Genomic DNA, 23814 nt, shown 5'->3' with positions numbered 1-23814 from the left:
CTTTGCACAGAGGGTCTTAAATCAGCCTGTCTCCCTGTGGGTGGGCCTGTGTTCCCATGCAGTTAGTTACTTGACCTGAGGCATCCCAGCAGTGGCACCCACAGGCTGTTGAGTGGGGCAGGGTTGGGTCCTGAGGCTGATAAGCTAGAGGGATGGTTCCAAAATGGCACTTGCCAGCACCAGTGTCCACCTGGTAGAACAAGCTCCCCAAAATGACTGCCACCAGTGTCTGTGTCCCCGGGGGAGCTGCAGATGCCTCCTGCCTCTCTGGGAGACTTCAAGATCAGCAAGTAGGCCTAACCCAGGCTCCTATCAAATTACTGCTTCTGCCCTGGGTCCCGGAGCAGGTGAGGTTTTGTGTGCACTCTTAAGAGAGTGGAGTTACTATTTCCCTCAGCCCTCTGGGACTCCTGAAAGTAAGCCCCACTGGCCTTCAAAGTCAAATGCTCTGGGGGCTCATCTTCCCAGTGCAGGACTCCTGGGCTGGGGAGCCCAACATGGGGCTCAGACCTCTTACTCCTTTGGGAGAAACTCTGCAGTTGTAATTATTCTCGCATTTGTGGGTCGCCCACCGGGAGTTATGAGACTTGTATCATGACTCCGCCCCTCCTACCCATCTCCCTGTGGTTCCTTTTTATCTTTAGTTGTATATCTTTTCTGGTAGGTTCTGTTTTTTTGCATCAGTGGTTGTTCTGCAAATAGTGATTTTGTTGTGCATGTGAGAGGTGATGAGTTCAGGATCTTTCTACTCTGCCATCTTGGCTGATCTGATTCATTAGACTTATCTTCAAGTGAATTAAGGAATGTGGCCTGGGCTTCTGTTTCACACAGTGTATGGTGCCTAGAACTGAACACTCACCTCAGAGTGGAGTGGGATCATTGCCATACTTACTTGATAGGCAGTCCTTGTAAAAAAGTAGCTTGGGATCATATATGCTCTCATCCCACTGCACGTTCATATTGACAAACCTACATTTCTTTTTTTTTTATAAATTTATTTTTATTTTTGGCCGCATTGGGTCTTCGTTGCTGCGCGTGGGTTTTTCTCTAGTTGTGGCGAGTGGGGGCTACTCTTCAGTGCGGTGCGTGGGCTTCTCATTGCGGTGGCTTCTCTTGTTGCGGAGCACGGGCTCTAGACGTACGGGCTTCAGTAGTTGTGGCACGCAGGCTCAGTAGTTGTGGCACGTGGTCTGTAGAGTGCAGGCTCAGTAGTTGTGGCACACGGGCGTAGTTGCTCCGTGGCATGTGGGATCTTCCCAGACCAAGGCTTGAACCCGTGTCCCCTGCATTGGCAGATGGATTCTTAACCACTGGGCCACCAGGGAAGCCCCACATATTGGAGAACTTTTAAATTGCCTTTCTCAAGTACACTGTCTCTGACATTGCTTGTATTTATTTATTTATCTAATTCTCCTCAACAACCCCCCAAAATATTTAGTTTTTAGTGATCCATCCAAACAACGTTTTCCAAGACGCTTTAACTACTACCCTTATTTCTTTTTAAAATCTCAAAACACCTAAATAATGAATTCTGTCTGCTGAGTAAGAGCATATGAAGTGATTTATTGAACTGGTTAAGATCCATTATATACAGGTAGAAACCATCAAAATTGTACAGGGAACCATTAAGAATATTGATAAAGACAGTTTTACAGACAAACGACAACTGGAAAATAGTTTTAACATACACAACATATAATTATGAAAAAAATATAGAACACAAATTGTTCTACCAAATAGATTCCAAGGTTATTTAAAAGTCTGCTATGCAAACTTTAAGTTGAAAAATGTGTTCAGTGGGGTTACATGGTTTTAAAAAAATTAAGTATAATGTAAAAATTAAGTTGTTTTTTTCCTCACTGCAAATGGGAGAGGAACCAAAACTTTTTACTCCAAATCTATACATTTTGAAAAATAATTTATATGTCTAGCACAAAGAAAGAAAATTGAGAATGTTTACAGTTCTGTAAACTATGCCTTTCATGAAATGCAAACTGCATCAGTTTTAACAGTTAAAAATTGTGCAATCAGAAATAGACTGTTCCCTTTAAGGTACAATTGTACCTTCATTGGCTTTATACCTGAGCACCAAAGCTGTATGTAGTTCTAAATGCCGTCTTGGAAAGCTATTCTGAAAATGAGCAAGAAACCAAAACTAGCCTGTTATTATCTGGAGAATTAGGCACCAAGAAGGAGATTATCTCCTTAGAAATGCAGTATTAACAATAGAGAGGGTTCAATTAATTAAGCAGTTGACAGATCTCCTTGTAAACACAGCAAAGGAAATCCACATAGGATGATCCTCCATAAAGTCCTTTGTCTTCTACCAGGAACTGTCGGAAAACCATTTCTGGCTGTTCTCGCTGCTTTACTATCGTGAGCTAGGAAAAAAAAAAAGGTAGCTGGTTATAAACATATTCTGAATGTGGCTAAATTTTGTATCCTTCAATTTCACCAAAATTACATAACATCCACTGTCTGTGAGGCCTTGGAGGATGATAGGAAAGTGCCCATTATCCACAGTGGAGAGAGGCAATGACCCCCAAACCACAAAAACCAAGACATACAATTAATTATAAGTGGCAACAATGAAACATAAGCCGAGTGCTACGGGAAAGGCTTCACAATGTAGTGACTGTACTGAACCTTAAAGGACAGGGTGGGATTTCCTTAAGGAGGTGGGGGCTGAGCTAGCATTCCATGCAGGCACCACATAAAAAAGACATAGTCCTGCCTGGTATGTAAACTAGCCCACACTTCTGAAAGGCAATGGGAGGTAATGCCTTTGGGTTTTTGTAGGGAATGTGATCCAGTGAAGGTGTTTAAGAACAACTGGTTATGGTGCCTAGAATGCACTGGGGGGATGAGGGAAACCAGACAGGAAGCAGTTGGAAGCATCTAGGTGGGAGATGATCAGGATCTGAATTAGGCAGTGTAGGTGCAAAGGAAGTGGATGAAAAAGAAAATGTAAAGTTCTTAAACCACTAAAATTAATAAATTCTTCAAATATTCAAAACAATCTTTACACTGATTACATGTGGAAATGATAATATTTCGGATATACTAGGTTAATAAAATCCATTATCGGGCTTCCCTGGTGGCGCAGTGGTTGAGAGTCCGCCTGCCGATGCAGGGGACACGGGTTCGTGCCCCGGTCTGGGAAGATCCCACATGCCGCGGAGCGGCTGGGCCCGTGAGCCATGGCCGCTGAGCCTGCGTGTCTGAAGCCTGTGCTCCGCAACGGGAGAGGCCACAACAGTGAGAGGCCCGCGTACCGCAAAAAAAAAAAAATCCATTATCAAAATGGATTTTTTACATTTGAATTGTGGCTACTAGCAAGTATAGAATTGCATGTGCAGCTTGCATTATTGGACAGTGCTGCTCTAGAGGAAGAGGCACATGGAGAAGAAACCCAGAAGAGGGTAGTCCGTCATGAATACTCTGAGCCCTTATACTTACTGACCGCCCCCTTACTCACTCCTGTTTCAGGAATTCAGAGCAGATGATCAGAATGAATTTGATATCTGTTGAGCCATGAGCGTGGTTAATGGAGCTGCACATGCAAATCATTGTCTCCACCTGCCTCCTGTATAATTCAGAAGAGCCAGGGCATCATCTTACTTCCTTTCACGTGCGGAATCACCCAAAGGGCCTGCAGCTACTAGCTTCACGCCAGCTGCAGTGAGGAAGGTTTGTTACATATTGGCTGGGAGGGCCCAGCCCTCCCTACTGCTGCTTTATATAGGCGCTTTTTTTTTTTTTTATCAAGTAGAATAATGTTGTCAACATGGCTTGCTTTTTTTCCTTTATGTTATTTTGGCCAGGGCCTTAGGCTGATAAACTCTGAACCAACCCTGAACTAATAATAATATTATAACAACTGCTGCTACCATTACAAGCCAGCTACTTCCATGTGGATATGGACATGTGTGACGTCTTGGCTTGTCAGTGCCAAGCCCTGGGAGCTGACACTGGAACAGCTGTGTGGATAGTCATATTCCACTCTGACATGGGGAAAGAAACTAACCCCTTCATGGAAACATCTCCAAAGGAGTTTAAGATGTGCATCCTGGTGAGCCTGAAACGAAGGCGATTTTCTCTTTACTTGTGTTCTCTCCACCTTTCCCCAGGTGCCACTAGGACCTCTGCCATTGACCATTATTGGCAACAGCAACGTGGGTCCAGCCTCAGTGACACAACTCAGGCTGAGACTGGGCAGAATAAAAACATTGTGGAGGGAAGGATTTGAGACCTTGATTTCCTTAGAATTTAATTTCTCTATGGAAATTAATGGAAGTTCATGTTGCTCATCTGTGGGGTATTTTCTAATGCTGCCATTCATTTAAGTTATTTATTTTTTTGGTTTTCATGTGGTACTCACTGTAAAACCTTCTCTGATGAATGCATCTGGCCATGATGTGAAGTGGGAAATAGAACAGGGAATGAATTTCGGCCTTGGGGGAAACTCAACTATAAGGTAAAGTAATTAATATCCTGCTCTACCATTTGAGTCTCTACAAAGTTGGACCACCCAGCACTTGGTGGAAGGTCTCAGGGAATTGCATTTATAGAAGTGGGGGATATGCTGTCTTGACACGCTAGTGGTCTTCTCTTCAAGGGGTACACCACACAAATCAGAGGAGAAAACACTGGGATGGATTGGGAATCCATATTTTATTACCCTCCTTAACATTTCTATAGGGAGGGACATAGCTCTGTGGAGTGGGGGAAGAACAGCAAAATGGTCACTGTTAGTCTCCATCCCAGCTTCCTGTGTGTCTTCTCCAAGGAATGACTGGCTAATTCAAGAGGTCTAAATCTGATATTCTCTGGGCCATGTTACCAGTGGCCTTACAGAATTATTGTACTTAAGCCATTTTCGTTTCTCATTGCCTATTTCACAGGGAACAGATAAAAGGTAGCAGTGATTAGGATGGCCCAGAAGGAGTATGTTGAATGGAAGAAGAGAGCCATGGATATAACTTAAGAGAACAGCAACTCTTTTTAAGGGGCAGATGACTGAAGAGAAGCCAAAGGGAAAAGGTCAGTGAGAAAGGAGAAGAATCAGGAGAGTATGATGTTTTGAAAGCTAACAGAAGAGAAAAATTGAGGAAAGAAGTAGTATTTGATCTTGTAAATTCTGTAAAGGGATTGAGAATAAAATGTCTTTAGCAATTTGGCAGTTCATAGAAAACTGGAGAGATGGGAATGAGGAACTATAAGCAGTTTACATAGATGACTTTTCAGGAAGCATGGCAGTAAAATGCCTGCTGTGTTGCTGGTATTCAATACAAATTTGTGGGATAAAATGAAAGGAAAAGGAAGCAGAATCTTGGAGAAGCAGCAGCTTCAAAGAAGGTAGATTTGAACAGCTTGTAAACTGGAAAGGAGCCGATGGGGAGGGAGTAATCCGGAAAACACAAGAGGAAGAAGAGATAATTTGGAGCCTGGAGGACCACGAGCAGGGCAGGGGTAGAATTTATCAGTAAGGCGTTTGATTTAGGTAATCTGGGAACACACTGTGATAGGAATCTTTTTTTTTCTTCCCCCATAGATGTGAGACTGTGCAGACAGTGAGGTCTAAGAGGGCTGATTTTCTGAAAAACTAATTAGCATAATCTAGAAAGTAGCAGTGCCTTCTGGGTTTGATTTTGCTATCTTTGACCCTTCCATTTCCGCTTTCTCAATCTTAGTCAATCTTGACTCTTTCAAAGAGATTTAAAGACTCCTTAAATGTGTTTTCATTTCCTTTGTGTGGTCCATTTTCAAATGTTGGAGAAAAGCATGCAAAACCAAGTGCATCGGACTAAACAGCCAGGGTCAGGCCTGTGTCTGTCGTGACCTAGCTGTGCAGCCCTGACCAAGTGAGTGAACTCCTTTGAGCCTCACTTTCATAACTGCTAAATGGCGATGGGGGGAGCTGAAAGGCTAGGGGTGGACCAGGTATCTCCCTAGATTCCCTTAGCTCTCACATCTCTGGATTTTAGATTTTCAAATTCTTTATACAGATGATACCCTGAAAATGTCAAGGATTTTACCAACAACAGATAAATTTGCCACCGGTACATAAAAAAATCTGATTAAGTATTCAAGCTAAAATTATTTTATTACACAATTGCTTATATTTTATTTACATATCATATTTGGAGCTTACCCGAGATATTTTAATAACCAAAGCTGACATGACCTTGATAAGGGGTTATTGGAGCAGGTGGGAGAAAGCAGAGGAGGGGAAAGGGTTTTTTTTTTCCCCCTGGAAGGAGGGGCTACTGAGCACAAGGATGATCCCCATGTTTAGTTTGGCCTCTTCTCTGCAAATGGGGTCAATTGTGGAGATACGGTTGCTGCTGCTGGGACAAAGGTGGATCATCCTTGCTGTGCATTCTGAGTACCAGCGGTCTTCAATTTGTGTTTCGTAAGACCCTAAGCTTTCATTACATGTCTCCAGGGTGTTCAGAGAGTGAAGAACATGTTTATTTTGAATCTTCTCTGACATCTCTAGGTCCTATCCTAAAACTGAACCCAAGTAGTGATGTAAAAACAGTTTTGGAAAGGTTTTATGTTCACCCAGATGTCCTAAAAGTTATAAAGCTCTTTATTAGTTCAAATTTCCTAAATTCTACCTAAAGTTGATGTTTGCATGCGTGAGTATCAATGGTAAAGAATGTTGATGTAAACTGATATCACATTTATGTTTCAGGGGAAAAAAATAGCCCCATAATACCCTGGCTCCTGTAGAGGCCTGCCTTCAGGTGAGTGTCCTGTACCTCTGCAGGAAGTAGTACAGTAATAGACCACTGTCATCTGTACATTCCAAATTCCAGGAGATTCTAATATTGAGCTTCAGAAGGAAGACAGAGGTGACTACGTGGGATTTAGCGACAAGGCATAATTTTCCTGAGATACAGACATTTTAAACTCTTTTCCTCAAACTCAAAAAGGAGTCCTTAGAAGGACTAGAATAGCAACATTTTTCAGAGATAATAAATCAAAAATTGTAAAATCCAAAGATAACAAATGTTCTAAGTAATTTTAAGCACTGACGGAAAAATCATTTCAAAGCCTGTTAATGTTATCAATTGTTTCTAAGTTAATACTTAGTAAGATGACCCATGGTTAACCCATGGTGATAGCTGTTTATTTTTATATGTTTGTGATTGACAAGTAGGTAGATATACTTAGAAGTTAATGTGAGTTTTCTATCAAAAAATCATGTTATAAAAATATAGGACATGCATTTTAAAAGTTTGTAAGAAAATTTTTTTAAAAAGACTTGAAAAAAGAAAAAAATAAATAAAATCTCATTCTTACCTTCATTGAATATGGCCGCTTTTGTTGGATAATACCCATTATCATTCTGAGCGTTTGTGAGTACGGGTTTCCCAGCTCAGGCAATAATGTCTAAATTTAAGAAATTCAAGTTTAAGTTTCAGTACAATTTCTGACATTTAGATAGAAGCAGAATGAGATTACTAGAATGTTAAAGTTAAAAAACATCCTTCTAAACCATATACTGAACTCTTGGCTTAGTTCATTTACCTAAAAACCAAAAATATGAAAAAATGTACTAAAAATTATTCATACTTATCAGCATGCATTTATTCATACTTATCAGCATGCATTTCCACCAATGAACTCTCTCTCTTTTGAAAATAAAAATCCTTCCCTGGAACTTGACACATGTATATCACTGAAGTGACACAAAGGGTGTTATGTTTTTTACAAAGGATGTCTTTAATCCCTTTGCAAGATGGATATTTCAAGGCTATGTTGTGTGAGAAAAGGACACACTTTATTCCTTCAGCGGATCAGTTGCAGGACCCTGAGGCATTACCCCATTTGGAAAATGCTATCCAAATACCACTGTTCCAACATTAAAATAAACCACCAAATGTGATTTCTCAAAGGGAATGTGGTCTCTTAGATTTCCCTGAAATCTGGTTCATGGTGAACAAAAGATAACTACCCAGCTGCATGTGGCCCCTGGGGGATGTGAAAGATCTGGACTTAGATTTCCTCCATTAAGACAGTAATGCTAATGCTCACTTCTAAGCAAGAAGACACCAAGAGCTAATACATCATCTTTGAGTTAGCCATTGAAAAAGTGAATTAGAACATTTTACCACAAAGTCACAAGTCTCAGGAAAAGATCATGGCCAATATTTTTCATAGGAGTTGTTAAAAAAAAAAAAGAAATTCATTACTTATATTCACATTCCACTCCCTCTGTGTATTCTTTGACATTAAGACTTAAGATCTTTTTATTTACAAAAAAAACACATAAAATAAGTATACTTCATATGTATGTCTCAAAGTGCCAACTGCCTCTAAAAAGAAAGCAACATTTAAGAATTTGTATATTACTACAAAACAAAGAAAAAATATACTTACCATATCTGTGTTGACATGTGCAAAAGATGGCACGTTAAATATTCCTTGGATGAGTTCTGGTGGGCTACTTACTCCCAACCATAAGAACATGTTCAGACCATTAGCCAATAGGAATATTCCTTCTTCTGAAAGACGGGTCTCAGAGCAACGAATAGCAGCAGGTAATGTTGTACTCTTGACATCTAATGTGTGCTATGCAGACAAAGGCAAGAGAGTTAGAAACTCCCTCTTTCTTCCCTTCCTTCCTTCCTCTCTTTTCTTTTCCCCCTCCCTCCCTCCCTCCTTTCTTCCCTTCCTTCCAGTACATATTTAATGGGTTCCTACTATCTACTAGTCCTATCTACTACTATCCTACTAGTCATTAGACAATAATCCCTGCCTTGTACAGCTAACCATTTTCTGAAGGGAAGAAGAGACAACAAATAATCTAAGTTAAGTATATAGAAATGTAGATGGTGTTAAGAGTTATGAAGAAAAGAAGCAGGAAGGTGGGATAGGGCATGTCCATGGTGGCAGTGGTGGTAGTGTTACAGTTTTAAATAGGGGAGCCCAGGAATGCCTGTTGAACAACTGGTGCAGAGGTCCTGAGGCAAGAGCTTATCTGGGGTGTTCAAGGATCAGCAAGGAGGCCTGTGTGGCTGGAGTTCAGTGAGAAAGGGGAGAGTCATAAGGTGAGTCAGACAGAAAGGAGGGCAGGGTAGCACAGGCAGCACTGGGCCAGGGCAGTAAGAACTTTGGCTTTTACTGAAATGCGAAATCCTGGAGTGTTCTGAGTAGCGGAGGGACGTGAACTGACAATTTTTTAACAGGATCACTCTAATTTCTGTGCCAAAAACAGACTGGAGGGGCAAGCAAGGAGACTTGTTAGGAGGGACTGCGGTGGTCCACAGGAGAGGTGATTATGCTTGAGTCTGGGTGGTGACATGGGGGTGAAAAGTGGTCAGCCTCTGGATAATCTTGGAAAGGAGAGCTGACATGTTTGCTGATGGATGAGATGGGGTGGATGAGGAAGAAAGCAGCCATGGGTGACTGCAGGATGCTGGTCCTGAAGAACTGGAAGGAGGGAGGGGTGATAAATGGAGATGGGGAAGACTGCAGGAGAAGCAGGCGCGGGAGGCCAATCAGGACTCAGTTTAAGATGCCCGTTAACACGCTCACGGAGAGATGCTCGGGAGGCTACAGACACAGACACGTCCACAGTTCAGGGCAGCGGTACTGCTGGAGATAGGAACTTGGGAATCATCAGTATGGAACTGTTGCTGAGAGCATAGGCAAGACCCCCAAGGGATTAAGTGTAGATAGACAGGAGAAGCTTCCCTGGACTGAGCTCCGGGGTACCTGAACAGGGAAAACAGGGTAAACTAGCAAAGGAAGCAGGAGAGAAACTGGGACAAACCAAGTAAAGAGGGTGTTTCCAGAGGGAGAAAACTGTCAGATGCTGTGGACAGGTCAGAAAAGAGAAGGACTGCCCACTGGATTTAGCAAGGCGATTTTAGTGGAGTGGTGATGTTCATGTCCCTAAGAGTTCTAGTTTCTCTGGCACAGAGTTGATAATCCAATTTTATCTGAAAATCAATTGTTTGTTAACAATTTACATCTAACATTCATATTGATTGAAAGGATCAATAGCTTTTTGTTTCCAACCTAATTTAAGTCTGTAATTGCACTGAGAGCCTGGGTATGAGTTTGGATACAGGAGTTAGAAATAAGCCATCAGCCTTCCCCCCTCTTATCCCTCAATTATAACTTGTTAGGTCTTAGGGGAAGGAGTCTAGTCAGAGAGTACAGGGGCATTCACGACATCAAGGATTACCTTTAAATAAGTAGAATACATTGCCAAGTAAATTCTCTGAGGACAAGGACAGTTCCTTCCATATACAGTGTAGGTAGCCTCAAATATATGCTGATTTGTAAACCCCTGATAGCATTTGCTCAAGACTAATCATAGCCATTCTGATTAAATGTGGTGACTCTTAGACATTCATATACTGTCTAAAAACAACGTGCACGTGAAATCCCGTATACACACGTATCAGCTGCCTTTCATGCCGTAAGGCTGGATTTCTTCAACAACTTGTCGACTCACTTTTCAATCTGCCTATTCAATTGAAGATTACCAATTTGGGAATGAGGAAGGAAAAGCAGTCATCTGAAGGATTCCATGAAGAACTCCTCAGATCCGCCCACCACCCACACGGACCCCGAGCTCAGGTTGAAGCGCATGCGCAGCTCGCCCAGAGCCCCGGCTCTCAGGCCCACACTACGCGTTGTGAAGCCATGCGTGACTCGTAAGTTTCTTGTTAAGAACGAAATGTTTCAGACAAAACATGGGAAAAGTCAAAATATGATTCCCTTCCGGACTCCTCTAGGAAATGCGCCAGCGCAGTGTGCTTACTATTGGCCGAAGCTGTGGATAGAAGAAGAGCTGAGAGTCGGCCACACCCATGGTCATGACCAGCTGCCTCTGGTAGGCCCGCTCATCCGTTGAGATCTCTGGTCTGCTAAGCAGCACACAGTTTTTTAACAAACAGTTCACGTACACTGGCAGTACTTTCATGGAATCTGGTAAAATAAGCTGGAAGAGAGAGACATTGGTTTCAGATGCTTGGTCTTTACCGAAAATCAAGACCTGCAGCACTTAACCTGTAAAATAGAAAGGTTTGCTGTTGAGACTGTGGAGAGGATTAAATGGTAACCCACGTAAAGCACCTAGAGCACAGAAACTGGCACAGAGTAGGTACGGAGAGCGCGGCAGGTGGTTTTATTTTCTCTCGTGCTCTAGCAGCTCGGTGTAGGGCTTCTCAGCACAACTCACGGCCGGGGGTGCCATCCCAGCGCTGCCTCTCACCCGCTGTGTGACACTGAGCAAATTCCTTACCCTCTCTTAACCTCGGTTTTCTCTTCTAAAAAAGGAATAATAGGCCCTCTACTTCATGATCATGGGGTTGTTACGAGCATTAAATTATTTCTAATTTGTGAAGCACTTAACAATAGTGCCGAACAGATAGTATCATATACATGTTTATTAAATAAAATGAAATAAGTTATTTCCTAATCTGTATTACCAGCTTCTACCTCTTGAGTTCAAGAACAGCATTTCCAGCTGTCCACGAGATATCTCTTCCTCTGTGCTCTTCATGCATCTGTTAGTCATAGACTCATCAGACATTGAATAAGTGCCACCACGTCACAGGTTCTATCAAAGTATCAAGGATCTACAGAGGAATGAGGCATAGTCCACATGCAAGATGTCTAATGTCTACTGGGGATGATATACATATAACAGATAAACCATAATAAGGAAATTGCAATACTAAATGTAGAAAATAAAACAGGAAGTACTTCATGAATTTATTAGCTGTGTCACTACTGAATGCTAACGAAAACTCAAACTCCTACAGTTCCACAAACATGTTCTTCCTGTTATGTTTCCTATTTTAGATACTAGAACTACCAGATGAACGCTAATTTCATTTTTTCTTTACCTTCAATTAGTACATGAATTCTTTCTATTCTACATTTATAATCCACCTGTACCTTCCTCTCCATCCTCTCTTTGGCTCATGTGACCTCATTCTGACTTCATTCTAACTGCCTCAAAGTACATACCATAAAGTGACGCTCCAAATAATAATACAATTAAACAGTTCTAGAAACACAACTTGATGGGTAAAAAAACTACAAATAATTTGTAATTTGTAAAATTACAAGTAATTTGCCTGTGTGTTTAACCTTCTTCTTCCCAACTCAATTTTATAAATATGGCTAAGAATCAAGATCGACTGATCTAAATGTCACTTCCTTCCATTTTAACAGTAGGTCAATGGACAACGAAATATCCAAAAAAAAAAAAAAAAAAGTATAGGTGATAATGATAATCTGCAAATAGAAATATCTGGTCTATAAATTAATGATTTCTTTTTAGCCTTCTATCTTAATGATGAAAAAGAATATATACTTTTCAGAATCCACACCAAAAAGGAAATTTCCCTCAGGGCTCTGTAAGGATTTATTCCTCAACTTAAATCCCTTTATCACAGGTCTCTTCTCATGATCTATTAAGTAAGGAATGTTTAAACAGAACTTACTTCACTGGTTCAGGAAAACATATTTCAGAACAATCCTACTTTGTAGTTAGTTTTCCCTCTCAACTTTTATCTCCTTTCAAAGAACCAAAGACAAATAAATGCATGTTTCCTCATATGAGGAAAAACTCTTTTCTTCTTGTAATTTGCTCTCTAGCATAAAATATTTTTCTTTTTTTAGGTTGAGGAATAATCAGTGTTCAACATTATATTCGTTTCAGGTATATACCGTGATAATTCATGTTTGTATATACTGTGAAATGGTGACCACAATATATCTAGTTAATATCATCACCGTACAAAGTTACAGAATCTTCTTTTCTTGTAATGAGAACTGTTAACACCTACTCTCTTAGCAACTATCAAATATGCAGTACAGTGTTATTAACTACAGTCCCCATGCTGTACATTACTTCCCCAGGACTTATTTATGACTGGAAATCTGTACCTTTTGAGTCCCTTCACCCATTTTGGCCCCCCCACCCCTACCCCTGGCCTCTGGCAATCACCAGTCTGATCCCAGTATCTATGAGCTTGGTTTCTGTTTGTTTTTTTAGATTCTACATACAAATGAGATCATATGGTATTTGTCTTTCTTTGTCTGGCTTCTTTCACTTATTTAGCGTAAAGTATTTTTATTTGACAACATATGGTACTGGAATATGTTTTCAGCCAAGGAAAATTAGGATTAAAAAAAAAAAGAAAAAAATTATTATCCAAAGGTATAGGACACAGATCATGGTCATATTCCAGAGCCATGTGTCTCCAATACTATTTCTGGGCTAATTACCAGTTAGGCATCTTAGATGTTATGGATTAAGAATGTTCTTAGATTCCCATAGAGAAGCATATATGTACAGTTTTTTAATATTGTCTTGCAATTCACTGGTTGCTGCTCATTAATCAGGTCATATTAAGACAGTTTAGAAATTTGTTGTCCTGAAAACCACAAAGAGGTGAGCTTGGCCCATGATGACACTATCAGGACTAAAAAATCTGATTAGAGGAGACTGGATTATAGAGGGCAGGGGGAGGAGAACAGAGGAGGTAAGAAGGAAATTTTATTATAAAGAAGAAAAATGGAGTTAGAGTGAAAGAAAACAGAGAGACTTAGTGTTTTTGAGGTGGGGAAGAAAATGTGGCAACAGATCGGGCATTAAAACCTTTCCCTACCTCCTTGATCCTCTCCATAAATGATGAAATTATTCTCAGAGAGAAAAAGTGTGAGTGAGGAGGGAGTGGAAATTCATGAATCCACAGTTTAATTGAATTTGGAGAATTCTCTGCTTTAGGTTTTGAAGTAACAGATGTGGTAATGAAAAAGACTATTACTTTGCAGTTAAGGTCATGTGACTTGCCTTTTAAAGTCAGTGTACTCCCATATGATGTAATATATTTAAGTTTAGAACGGTGAGTTGTTAGATTTAATGAAAAAGAATCTACATTGCTCATGTAAACTTAAAAATTTGTTTTAATGTTGTTTTTAATTATATGTCTTAACCCAGCATCTATCCTGTGACCCCCCCCCAAAGTGGGTGTCTCCTTAAATTTTACACCTTAAGCACCTCTTCTGCATCAACCTAGTCCTGGCCCTGGCAATTCAGTAAAAGCATATCTCCTGAGGTCCAGTATCATATAATCCAAGTATATAGGTCCTTAATAGTCTTGCTTTGATCAAGGAAACTGGGTTCTATAGTAAAACAGTGGAATTCCTTTACGAATTTCTCCATGGAAATTATTTCTTGCAAGTGAACTATGGAAAGCCACCAAATTTGAAGTTGCATTCACTGAGGAGAACCTCAAGTCCAGCCATTCTGTTTTTAAATAATGGTATATTTTAATATATTATCGTTATTAACAGTTTTATAATCTCTACATTTTCCCCACTCCATGATGGATAATCCTAGGTTAAAGGTACACTTGAAATGTGCTAATGGAGAAAGAAAAATCTCCAAAAGAACAGGAACAATCTTCATCAATTTTTTCAGAAAAAAATTGTCATCATAATGTTGTTACTCCAGAAACAATTCAACTGCAAACAGATTATCTAGTAGTAGACTCAAATCTCTTAACTTTAAACCAGCAGCAACCGACCAGTTTCATTTCTTCCCTTAATAGGCAACGGATCTTTGACTTAAGGTCTCTGAATCCAGTTGTTTTAACATTAGCAAATAAACTTCCTGAGAGGACACTAACCGTACCTGTTCTTCTTCAACAATCCTTCCGAAGTATGAGACACTCCAGAGACAGAGTATGGAAACACTCCATGTTTCCAGAGCTCCAAAACAAGTAGTAAAACTGGGGAGTAAAGTGGTCTCGGTTGGACTATATCCAGGTGCACCTGGGGGGCTTTGTAGAAAGTAAACACATGTGCTCTGAAACAGGACTGATACTGGAATTTACTGGAGTGGCAAATCCTCTGAATAATAAAGAGAACTGACTTACACAGATTTAAGAGTTGCTTTTATGATTATCAACAGGAGATGAAAGAATGGATGGCTACTTTAATCTCTCTGGACAGCACAGAAAGGAATTTTTGTGAAAAGTCCAAGCTAATAACTATGTTTGTTTTAATTTCCTTCTTTACCCAGATTATGAATTTGGCCCCCAGATGTATCTGCACTATCGCTGCTGCTGAAGGGTTGCTTTGGATGGGATTTCAGATGTCACTGTCGACAAGGAATTAACCAGAAAGTTTTCCCATCTGTTGCTTACTGTCTTCTCTTTAATCCAAATTCTATACTCAGATATTCAATACATAACTATGAAAAATGGCATCTAGCTTTGATGGGGAAGAATATGAAAAAGAAAACAGATGCAAAAATAAATGTGGACATGAGGTTCTACCTTTTTTTTTTTTTTTTGCTTTTTTTGTGTTTTGTTTTTACAAGAGAGAGGTTTATTTAAAGGATCTTCTAAAATTTCAAATTACTAGATGAGAGAGAATTTTTTCAAAACTCTTCATACCTATTATTAACTTTTAAATATAAAGAACTCCAAAATTTATAAATTATATTTGTTTATAAAATATAAAAGAATCATTACTGCCATTAGTTCATGTCAACTTTGATTGTTAATAAATGTCCAAAAAGTATTTAAGCACCCACATTTCATAACTCTATATCCATCTTCATCCATGCAAAAGATAACCCCATTTATATTGACATTTCTTACATAAAACATTCTTTTATTTATACATAATGTAGTGACCCTCAACCCAATATACACACACATTTTTGGGTTCATGCATCTTGTAAAGCCACTAAGCATTTTAACGTTGGCTATAAATATACCACAGTCTCCCCAAAATGGCATTGTCAATCTTGGTTGTATGGTTTACTATACAGCATCTAAGTGCCTGGAATATCATAAGCCTTTACTAGCAGAATGCTGAATGAACAAGTAGGTGTCTGTAACACTTCAGCGCCTGAGGACAGCAGGTAACTTACCTGGCTGGCTGCAGATGGACTAGCACAATTCTTCCGGTAACAGGCCAACATGTGGGCGGTCTGATTAACCAGAATTTCCCTGATGACCTTCAAGGGCTGGTGTAGAACTGCTTTAAAAGCTACTTGCACAAAACAATGAAAAGGGCATCAAAGGTTTAGCTCAGAAATTGATCCCTTCAAATAATAAAAAAAAATTGCTCTTCAGACCACTCAGCAAGGGATAACAGCATTTAAAAATGTTCACGCCATGTGTTAATGCTCTCCTCTTGACTAATTATAATTTAGCAAATGAAGAACAATAGCCTAACTATAACAATAGGCAGGTAATTGGTCCAGAATTTTCCTCAGAATATTAGAAACAGAACTCTGCACACACACAGAAAAGACCAGTTTACTATCTTCTGGTGTTCTGAATTCTTATGGGCTGGATTACTCTTTCTTCTAAACCTTAGTGTAGCATTTCAATTGGGGTTTGGAGCAGGGAGGGGAGAAGAAGCCAGAAAACTCCACCTCAGGCCCCGACCATTTCCTAATTATCTTGGTATGGATAAGCAAATTCAGTCTCACGTGAGGGACCATCTTCTATTATCCTCGTGTCCCAGAGGGCACACTCATATACCATAATGAGTCTAAGTATCACCTTCCTCAATTTCAACTCAGTCCCCCGGGGAAAGAAACTTTAAACAAAACTGGATAGCACGGGCCCGACTTACTGCTCTCCTTATTAGTCTAGAGTTAGAAATGCTGATTATTCTCCTTCACCCTTTGCTTTTACAAGTTCTGAATTTACCCACTGAAAGGCTGCACCACCACAGGACCTGTCAGCTACTAACTTGATTAACCAACGAGGCCTGCCTGCATTACTAGGCAAGGTATACTGCACCCCAGAATTAGCAAAGTGTTACCTGACTTGGCAAAGAAGTTGATAAGGGCATCAGTCTCGCAGCTCTTATAGAGATCAGCCAGCTGGGAGCTGCAGTTCAAGCCCAGATTGTGAATCCGAAGTCTTCTCTGTCCGCTGACAGTCGTGTAAAGCACAGCACACTGCAGAGGCAACATCGAGGGCACATGTTTTTCTGGTTAACATATTCACCCAAGCTAGCCTAATCTTATTTACAATTACAAAACAGTGTGTACAGCCAAAAGACCTCTAAACTTCCCTACAGGATTTTTTCTATTATTGCTAAAGACTGAACAACACATAAGGGAGGAATAATGACCAGTCATACACTGGGTTCTCATGTAGCATTTCACTGGTTTAAACTTAGGCTTTGATGGGGCTATTCACATGCACATATCTGTGCATTTCCACAACTAGCCTACATTTCCTAGCTCAGATTTTATTACGAGGGATTCAGGTCCAGAAATAATACCTTCATGTTCTCATAGTCCTCCTCAAGGCTCACTTCGATTAAAAACGGACAACTAGCTTGGGTGATGTACTTAGGTTTTATACTAATAATATATGCATATATTTCAAAAATGCAAACAAGTAACCATTTCCCTAAATAGGTGTGATTTTAAAATAAACAGAGTTTTTCCTCAACTTGGTGCCAGTCTCTCTCCTTTCTTTGAGGGTGATGCTCGTGTCTGAAAGCTATGATCATTAGAATTTCTCCTGTTTTAATTCAAAGTCTCCATGGCTTCTAGTTAATCTTATTTGCTACAAAGCCAAATCCTATGGTTACTTGCTTCTGATATGATAACACGTCTCAGCAATGGTGTCTGGCACACGGCAGTCAGGAATGCAGCAAACCAGTGAGTGAGTGGGTACTGATGCCTGTCCTTCTGACCTCAAGTCTGCGGGGCTCTCATGCAGACATACATAATCGTTACTTCACATAAATAGCATATATGAATCAGTATGGAGAATATACCACAGAGTGCTCTAATCTAGTGACTTTTGCCTTTGGAGAAATGGAGATGAATTTCTTTACGGAGAGACTAACACAGTTGATGGCCCTGGAGTCTCCCCCACTGATCACTGTCAGTAACAAACTACAAAGCAAAAGATGGGAATACATTTTAGATCACCTGGATTAAGGCTCCACTGTCTTCACTGAGTTTGTCATCATGCTTGAACTCCACAGTCACTGCCTTGTCGCAGTCAATGGCTGCCATCTCTACATCAGTGGTGTTGTTCATATAGATGCCACCAAAGAAGTCAGTGGCTCTGAAACCTAAGGATGAGGGAAAAGGATAATTTTGCTTCTCCTTATTTTACTGTTATTTTCTTTGTTGGCCTGTTAATGAGTTTGAAGAGGAAACAATTATACAACAGAGACCTGAAAAATAATAAAAACGAAAAGTACCTGTGCTGGTACGAACCCTCATAATAGCATCAAATCCTATTTTCTTCTCAATATCATTTCTGAGGTCATTCAAAAATTGTTGGCTGTCCAAGTGCACCTAAAAAATAAAGTATGATCATGTCCACCAGGTGGCGGCAAAATACTTAAAAATAACAATTCTTTTTGAAACAAATCTTGATTAGAACCTACTTTATCCAGAAATCTCAGAAAGGGTTCTGAAAGCTTTTTCAGTGTCATTTCATTTATAATCTTCCGTCTTATCAAATCCCTCATCTAGTTCCTAATATAAATATGTAGCTAGGCAAGGAAAACTAACTGCTTTCATCAAAATACAACTAGCTGATGAACACTGTCATTTATGTTGGGGGAACACTCGTTCCCACTCCGTGTTTCCCTCTGGAGGTACATAACTTCGAGGCGCCCCCCCCCGCCCAACCTCTTCTCCTCAGGAGAGGGCAGGTGACTTATGCAATTTCTAAGCTTGGGAAAAGGAACTGGGCAGGCGTAGCTCGGCCTCTTCCACATCTTCTTTCTGGAGAAGCAGCCTGCCTGCAGGAAGCACATGCTTCCTGGCCCTCAATACAGTAGCAGGGGGCAGGAGTCCACAGGAGACGCTTTTGTCTGTGCCGCCTCGTGCCTCGGTGTAAAGTTTGTCTCACTGAGGGGAAAGCGCTAGCAAGCCCACTTGCCCACAGACCTAGGTCCGTTCCAGGGCTGGCATTCTGATCATCTCTTGACTCTGTCTCTCAGTTCAGGCTTGGAGGGGGCGGGGGGAGCATCATGAACTGACCCGCCCCATATCATAACACTTTAAAACAAATATATAGTCACTTTTAAAAACAATACCTTAAATATAGTTAATATAAAATATCAAGATTTTATATTAAATATATTTCCCCCCAACATGGAAGCTTAACATTAACATTCAACTCTGAGGCTGAATGAGTCAATCTGTGGCCACCTTAGGGAGCAGGCAAGCAATTCCTAACCATCTGTCCGTCCTTTTCCATCGGACCTAGAATTTACATTTGTTGGCTGCCCACAAGGGGGCACAGATTTCTCACCCTGAGATCTAGGCACCAAAAGTAAACCAGCAGTGGAAAACCGAGGCAAACAAATTGCTGGCCTTTACCTGGAAATTGTTGTACTTGTAGAGGGTTCCTCCTGTGAGCTGAGGCACGAGACCCAAGGAGGCCACGTCCACGTACTGACTGGGGAAGAGGAAGAGCGTCACGCAGCAGCCGTGAGCCACGCAGTCCTTGGCTAGAGGGTCGTAGACATTTGTCTGGGGCTGGAAAAGGATCTGAAGAAAAAGATACACAAAGGGAAAAAGGAAAACCATGTAATGTTTCTGGTTTCTGTTTTTAATTTCTATTGAATTCTCACTGAAGTTTTTTAAATGAATTTTTTTCCCAGTTAAGTGCAGAAGTGAGCCATGATAATCATCAGCGCAGAGGCCACGTGTCGAGCACCCCGTGCGCCAGGCATGTGCCGTGTTTAATACACGTATGTGTGCAATGTTATCTGATCCTCCGACAGCTCTAAGGAATCTGACGTTTAGTCCTCCCTTTCACAGACCGAGATGAGGCAACTTGGTTGGTGTCACGTGGCCGCGGCTGGATGCTTACCTCACGGTTTAGCCTTTCCCCCGACTTGTCCCCACGGCTACACTGCCAGAGAGGGTCTGAGCAAAGCATATTTTGAGCCCCAGGCACGTCTGCTTCGTGCCTCGGGAGTGCTGTCATACGGGAGCGTCCACTACATTCGCCCTCTACCTTGATCTTCTTTCTGCATTTCCCCCCATTTCTTCCATTCCCCCAATAGTCTTATCACTCAGTCTCTTACACAGATTATACATGAAAAAAGTTTGAGACCTTATCTTATTTCAGACATCAGCTTTTCTAGGAATATACAATTTCCTAAATTATTTACAATTCAAAATTTTCCTACAAAATACAATGTCCTGGATTTATACATTACATGTAGCTTCTCCCCCTTTCCTATACAAAGCACACACTCCCTCTCCCTTTATTCCATTTTAAGAACTGACATATGGACTTCAAAGGGCAACTGTTTACAAATACCTTCTCTTTGTCAGTATTAATCAGTTTTTTGTCATCTCTGTTTCTGAGCTTCCCTGGTGCTTCCGCAGTTGGCAAGGAGGAATGGAAGATGAACAGCTTCCCGGGACAGTCAGCTGCCTGGGGGAAAAAAAAGAGTCTTGGGTGGGAAGTTTTATTTTAAGGGACTCAGGAAAGTAAAATATAAGTACTTTCTATGAGCCAAGCACTGTATACATCTCATTAATCCTCACAGTAACCTTGTGCCTTCTATAGATTGGGAAACTGAGGCTCAGGGAGGCTAAGTGATTTGCCTCAAGTCACACAAGTTGTAAATGAAGGGACCAATTTTTTTTTTTTTTTTTTTTTGGCCACACTGTGCAGCTTGCAGGATCTTAGTTCCCTGACCAGGGATCGCACCCGGGCCCACAGCAGTGAAAGCACCAGGTCCTAACCACTGGACCACCAGGGAATTCCTCAAAGAGCCAATATATAAATGTAGGTCTCTATACTATGATGCTTTAAACACCTATTAAAATGATGTGTCCACGTAAAAATACTTTCTCATTTAGCCAACAGTAGTCTTTCAGGACCAGGTAAATCCCCTGATGATAGGATTCCCAGGATCATGATGCAATACAAGCTCTTCTTTGAAATCATTAGTAAACACAGATTAAACCTGAAGGGGTACTTCAAGGAAGGATGCACAAGAATGCAGCGGTGGTGTGGCAACAGCAGACACAAGGAACCAGCTATCAGGCAAGATGACAAAAGGAAAAAATGTGGGATCAACATCACACTATCTGTAGTCCCTGAGAAGCAACAAAAAGCCGAGGGAGGCTCCATGAAAGTTAAATCAGCATTAAAAATATTTAAAATCTTATTTAGGGAGCTAAGAAGTAACCTACAAGCAAAATTTACTGAAAGTATATGATTCAGTATATTGCCCCTCTCCCATCTTGCCTCTCTCCAAACCACCCAGGCACACTGTTGCCTTGAAATAATTTCAAGGCAACTGTTCGGATCACATAGGTGGCTTTTCTCCTCAAGACTCCTGAAGGCTTTCCATTACAGGATAAAGTCCACATTCCTTTATTTGGGTGGGAGCAGGAAGGCCGGGAAACAGTGAGATGTGTTGCTACCAGAGCTGTGTGCAGCTCTGCACCAGACCCTTCGCGAACATTTCTTATATAATACTCACAACCTGGTGACGAAGGTAGTATTGTCTGCATGTTAAGGATAGGAAAACTGAGGCTCATCCAATTTGGCGAGGTCACACAGCATGTGAACAACAGTTCTGAGGCCCTTTGGAGTTTAGTCTGAATCTGTCTTTCCAGTGTAATCTCGCCCCTGACCATCCCCTGCACTGGAAGTTGCAGCCACACAACCTTCTTGCTTTCCTGGAATATACCATGTGCTTTACACACCTCTGTATTTGTTCCCTCTGCCTGGAATCCATCTTTCCTTTTCCTTGGCCTGGAGCTGTTGTTTGCAAAGATGCGGTTTAGCGGCACACACTTGTGTGCCTGGGTCAGCTGCAAGATGTGAAGTCATTTGCTACTAATAATAAGGTACTTGGGTTTGTGAATAAGTTCCTTAAAAAACAAATGAAGAGAATTCAAGGCTAGCCCTGTCTTAATTTGTCTCACCGAGTGACACTGTGATATGCTTTGTGGAGTGGGTCCCAGCTGACACCCTGGGGAGGGTGTGTAACCCATGCCCCATCTTGTCTTTGCTGTGTGGCCAGTAGTGAGCAGTGACTTTATTGTTGCCCAAGTCTTTTACCAAAAATTACTGATACATAACAGCATTAATAAGAAGGAAGGCAAGGCTCAATGAAGAGCACGGGCAGTGACTGACCCTCCATGTGTATACACACCACATAGGAGAAAGATGTTTTCAACACTTTGGCCAACAAAGACAGTAGTTCCAATGACCAAATCCAAGTAAAAGTTCCAGTAATATTGATAATAACACGTTAAATTTTTTGCATTTCTATGACTAAATTTTTTTCATTTCTATCACTTTTATAAAAGTACTTTTTATTTTAATCCAAGTAGCAGAAAAGGTATAAAACTTTTCTTAAAAGTCTGTCTTTTCCCTGACTTTTCGTGCCTCGCCTGCCCAATTCCCCTAAAGAATTCATTGTCAAAAATTCCTCTACCGGGCTTCCCTGGTGGCGCAGTGGTTGAGAGTCTGCCTGCCGATGCAGGGGACGCGGGTTCATGCCCCGGTCCAGGAGGATCCCACATGCCGTGGAGCGGCTGGGCCCGTGAGCCATGGCCGCTGAGCCTGCGCGTCCGGAGCCTGTGCTCCGCAATGGGAGAGGCCACAACAGTGAGCGGCCCGCGTACCACAAAAAAAAAAAAAAAAAAAAAAATTCTTCTATCATCTAGATCTTCTGTACTCACAGACACACTGTAACTTTATACCACAGTAGTTAAAAGCATGGGTCCTGGCTCCTAACTGCATGGGTTAGAATCCCAGCCATTTAATCAGGTAAGTGACACTGGGCAAAATATTTAACTTCCCTAAGCCTCAGCTACCTAATTATATGACATAGGAAAAACAGTAACTACAAAATATTGTTGAGAGAATTCAATGACCCAGGACATGGTGTTAATCATAATTACCCATACATAATTGCCTAGTTAATATTACCTATGGAGTAAAACTCTGAAGGAAAAAAAAAAGTACAATATTGAAAAAAATAAAGCATATTTATTTTTTCCTTATATAATGGCTCTTAATTTCAGATTTATTATTTCATTAATCACATCCTTATAAAATCTTTTATTGGTAGCAATAAAAGAAAGAGCTCCTATGGCATTATATGCTTTATAATCCCTACAAAATTTATGTTTTTACCAAAATCTGATTGTGCCCACATAAGTGCATCATGTAGGATTAGATGAATGACATGTCATTCTTATTATGGTGGAAACAGGTTGAGAAAGGCTGGCCTGGAGAACCCATTTTTCGAAATTCAGCTCCGATGTCCTTTCCTCTGAGAGATGTGTTATTATCCCCCTCAGCAGAGCTGGTTGCCTCTACCTCTATGTCCCTACTCTGCTTTGTAAATAAGACTTTTCTAGAATTAATGACACTGTTACAACTTTAGGTATTCTACTGTCTTCCATGGATCACAGGCTCCTTGAAAAAGGAAGGACCTTGATTTTTCTACAATGTGTTTCTCCAAGCCCCCTGCCCAGGGTCTGGTGCCTTTCACTCTATAGATGCCCCATAAATTTCTGTGGAAGGAATGCTGTGATGCATCATCCTGAAACCAAATTTAAGCATATATTAAGACAAATGAAAGATAAATCCCCCCCACCTAATGATATATTTGAAGCATAACCGCTAAAGGCCATTTCCCTCCAACATTTTGCCAGACTCTATTTATCTAGTTTTATGGGGGAAGTAAGAGCTAACTCAGAAAACTGTTCTGAGGCCAACTTAAAAGACAATGCCAGAAATTCACATATAGTTGAGTTATGAGTGTCAGATTTTGAAAGAG

At 40.8% G+C, this 23814-nt stretch overlaps 2 protein-coding genes across 6 annotated transcripts in view; one reads left to right on the top strand and one right to left on the bottom strand.

Moving 5' to 3' along the window:
• The window catches only part of METTL14 (methyltransferase 14, N6-adenosine-methyltransferase non-catalytic subunit), a 68927-nt gene extending 53603 nt beyond the window's left edge, over positions 1-15324 (top strand). The window contains exons 12-14 of one of the 4 annotated variants that reach the window (XR_014291523.1): positions 3490-4477; positions 6701-6752; positions 15068-15324. The gene's annotated coding sequence lies outside the window, so the exon portion shown is untranslated. Of the gene's footprint in view, positions 1-3489; positions 6753-10503; positions 10680-15067 lie in introns of all 4 variants that reach the window. The other 3 variants (XR_014291524.1, XR_014291526.1, XR_014291525.1) reach the window with 3 other exon arrangements.
• SEC24D (SEC24 homolog D, COPII coat complex component) overlaps positions 1544-23814 on the bottom strand; it is a 119214-nt gene continuing 96943 nt past the window's right edge. For both annotated transcript variants that reach the window (XM_082600376.1, XM_082600377.1), the window contains exons 14-23: positions 20322-20438; positions 19370-19540; positions 18238-18334; positions 17960-18105; positions 16831-16969; positions 15926-16044; positions 10787-10966; positions 8392-8583; positions 7312-7401; positions 1544-2381 (exon numbers count right to left, since the gene is read on the bottom strand). In XM_082600376.1, coding sequence (XP_082456502.1) covers positions 2241-2381; positions 7312-7401; positions 8392-8583; positions 10787-10966; positions 15926-16044; positions 16831-16969; positions 17960-18105; positions 18238-18334; positions 19370-19540; positions 20322-20438 — 1392 coding nt within the window. In that variant the 3' untranslated portion in view covers positions 1544-2240. The remainder of the gene's footprint in view (positions 2382-7311; positions 7402-8391; positions 8584-10786; positions 10967-15925; positions 16045-16830; positions 16970-17959; positions 18106-18237; positions 18335-19369; positions 19541-20321; positions 20439-23814) is intronic.

This window comes from Mesoplodon mirus (assembly GCF_964341445.2).
Source record: "Mesoplodon mirus genome assembly, chromosome: 2".
Classification (NCBI taxonomy): Eukaryota; Metazoa; Chordata; class Mammalia; order Artiodactyla; family Ziphiidae; genus Mesoplodon; species Mesoplodon mirus.
The sequence above is the reverse complement of the archived record's forward strand: the minus strand, read 5'-3'. Positions and strand labels throughout refer to the sequence as shown.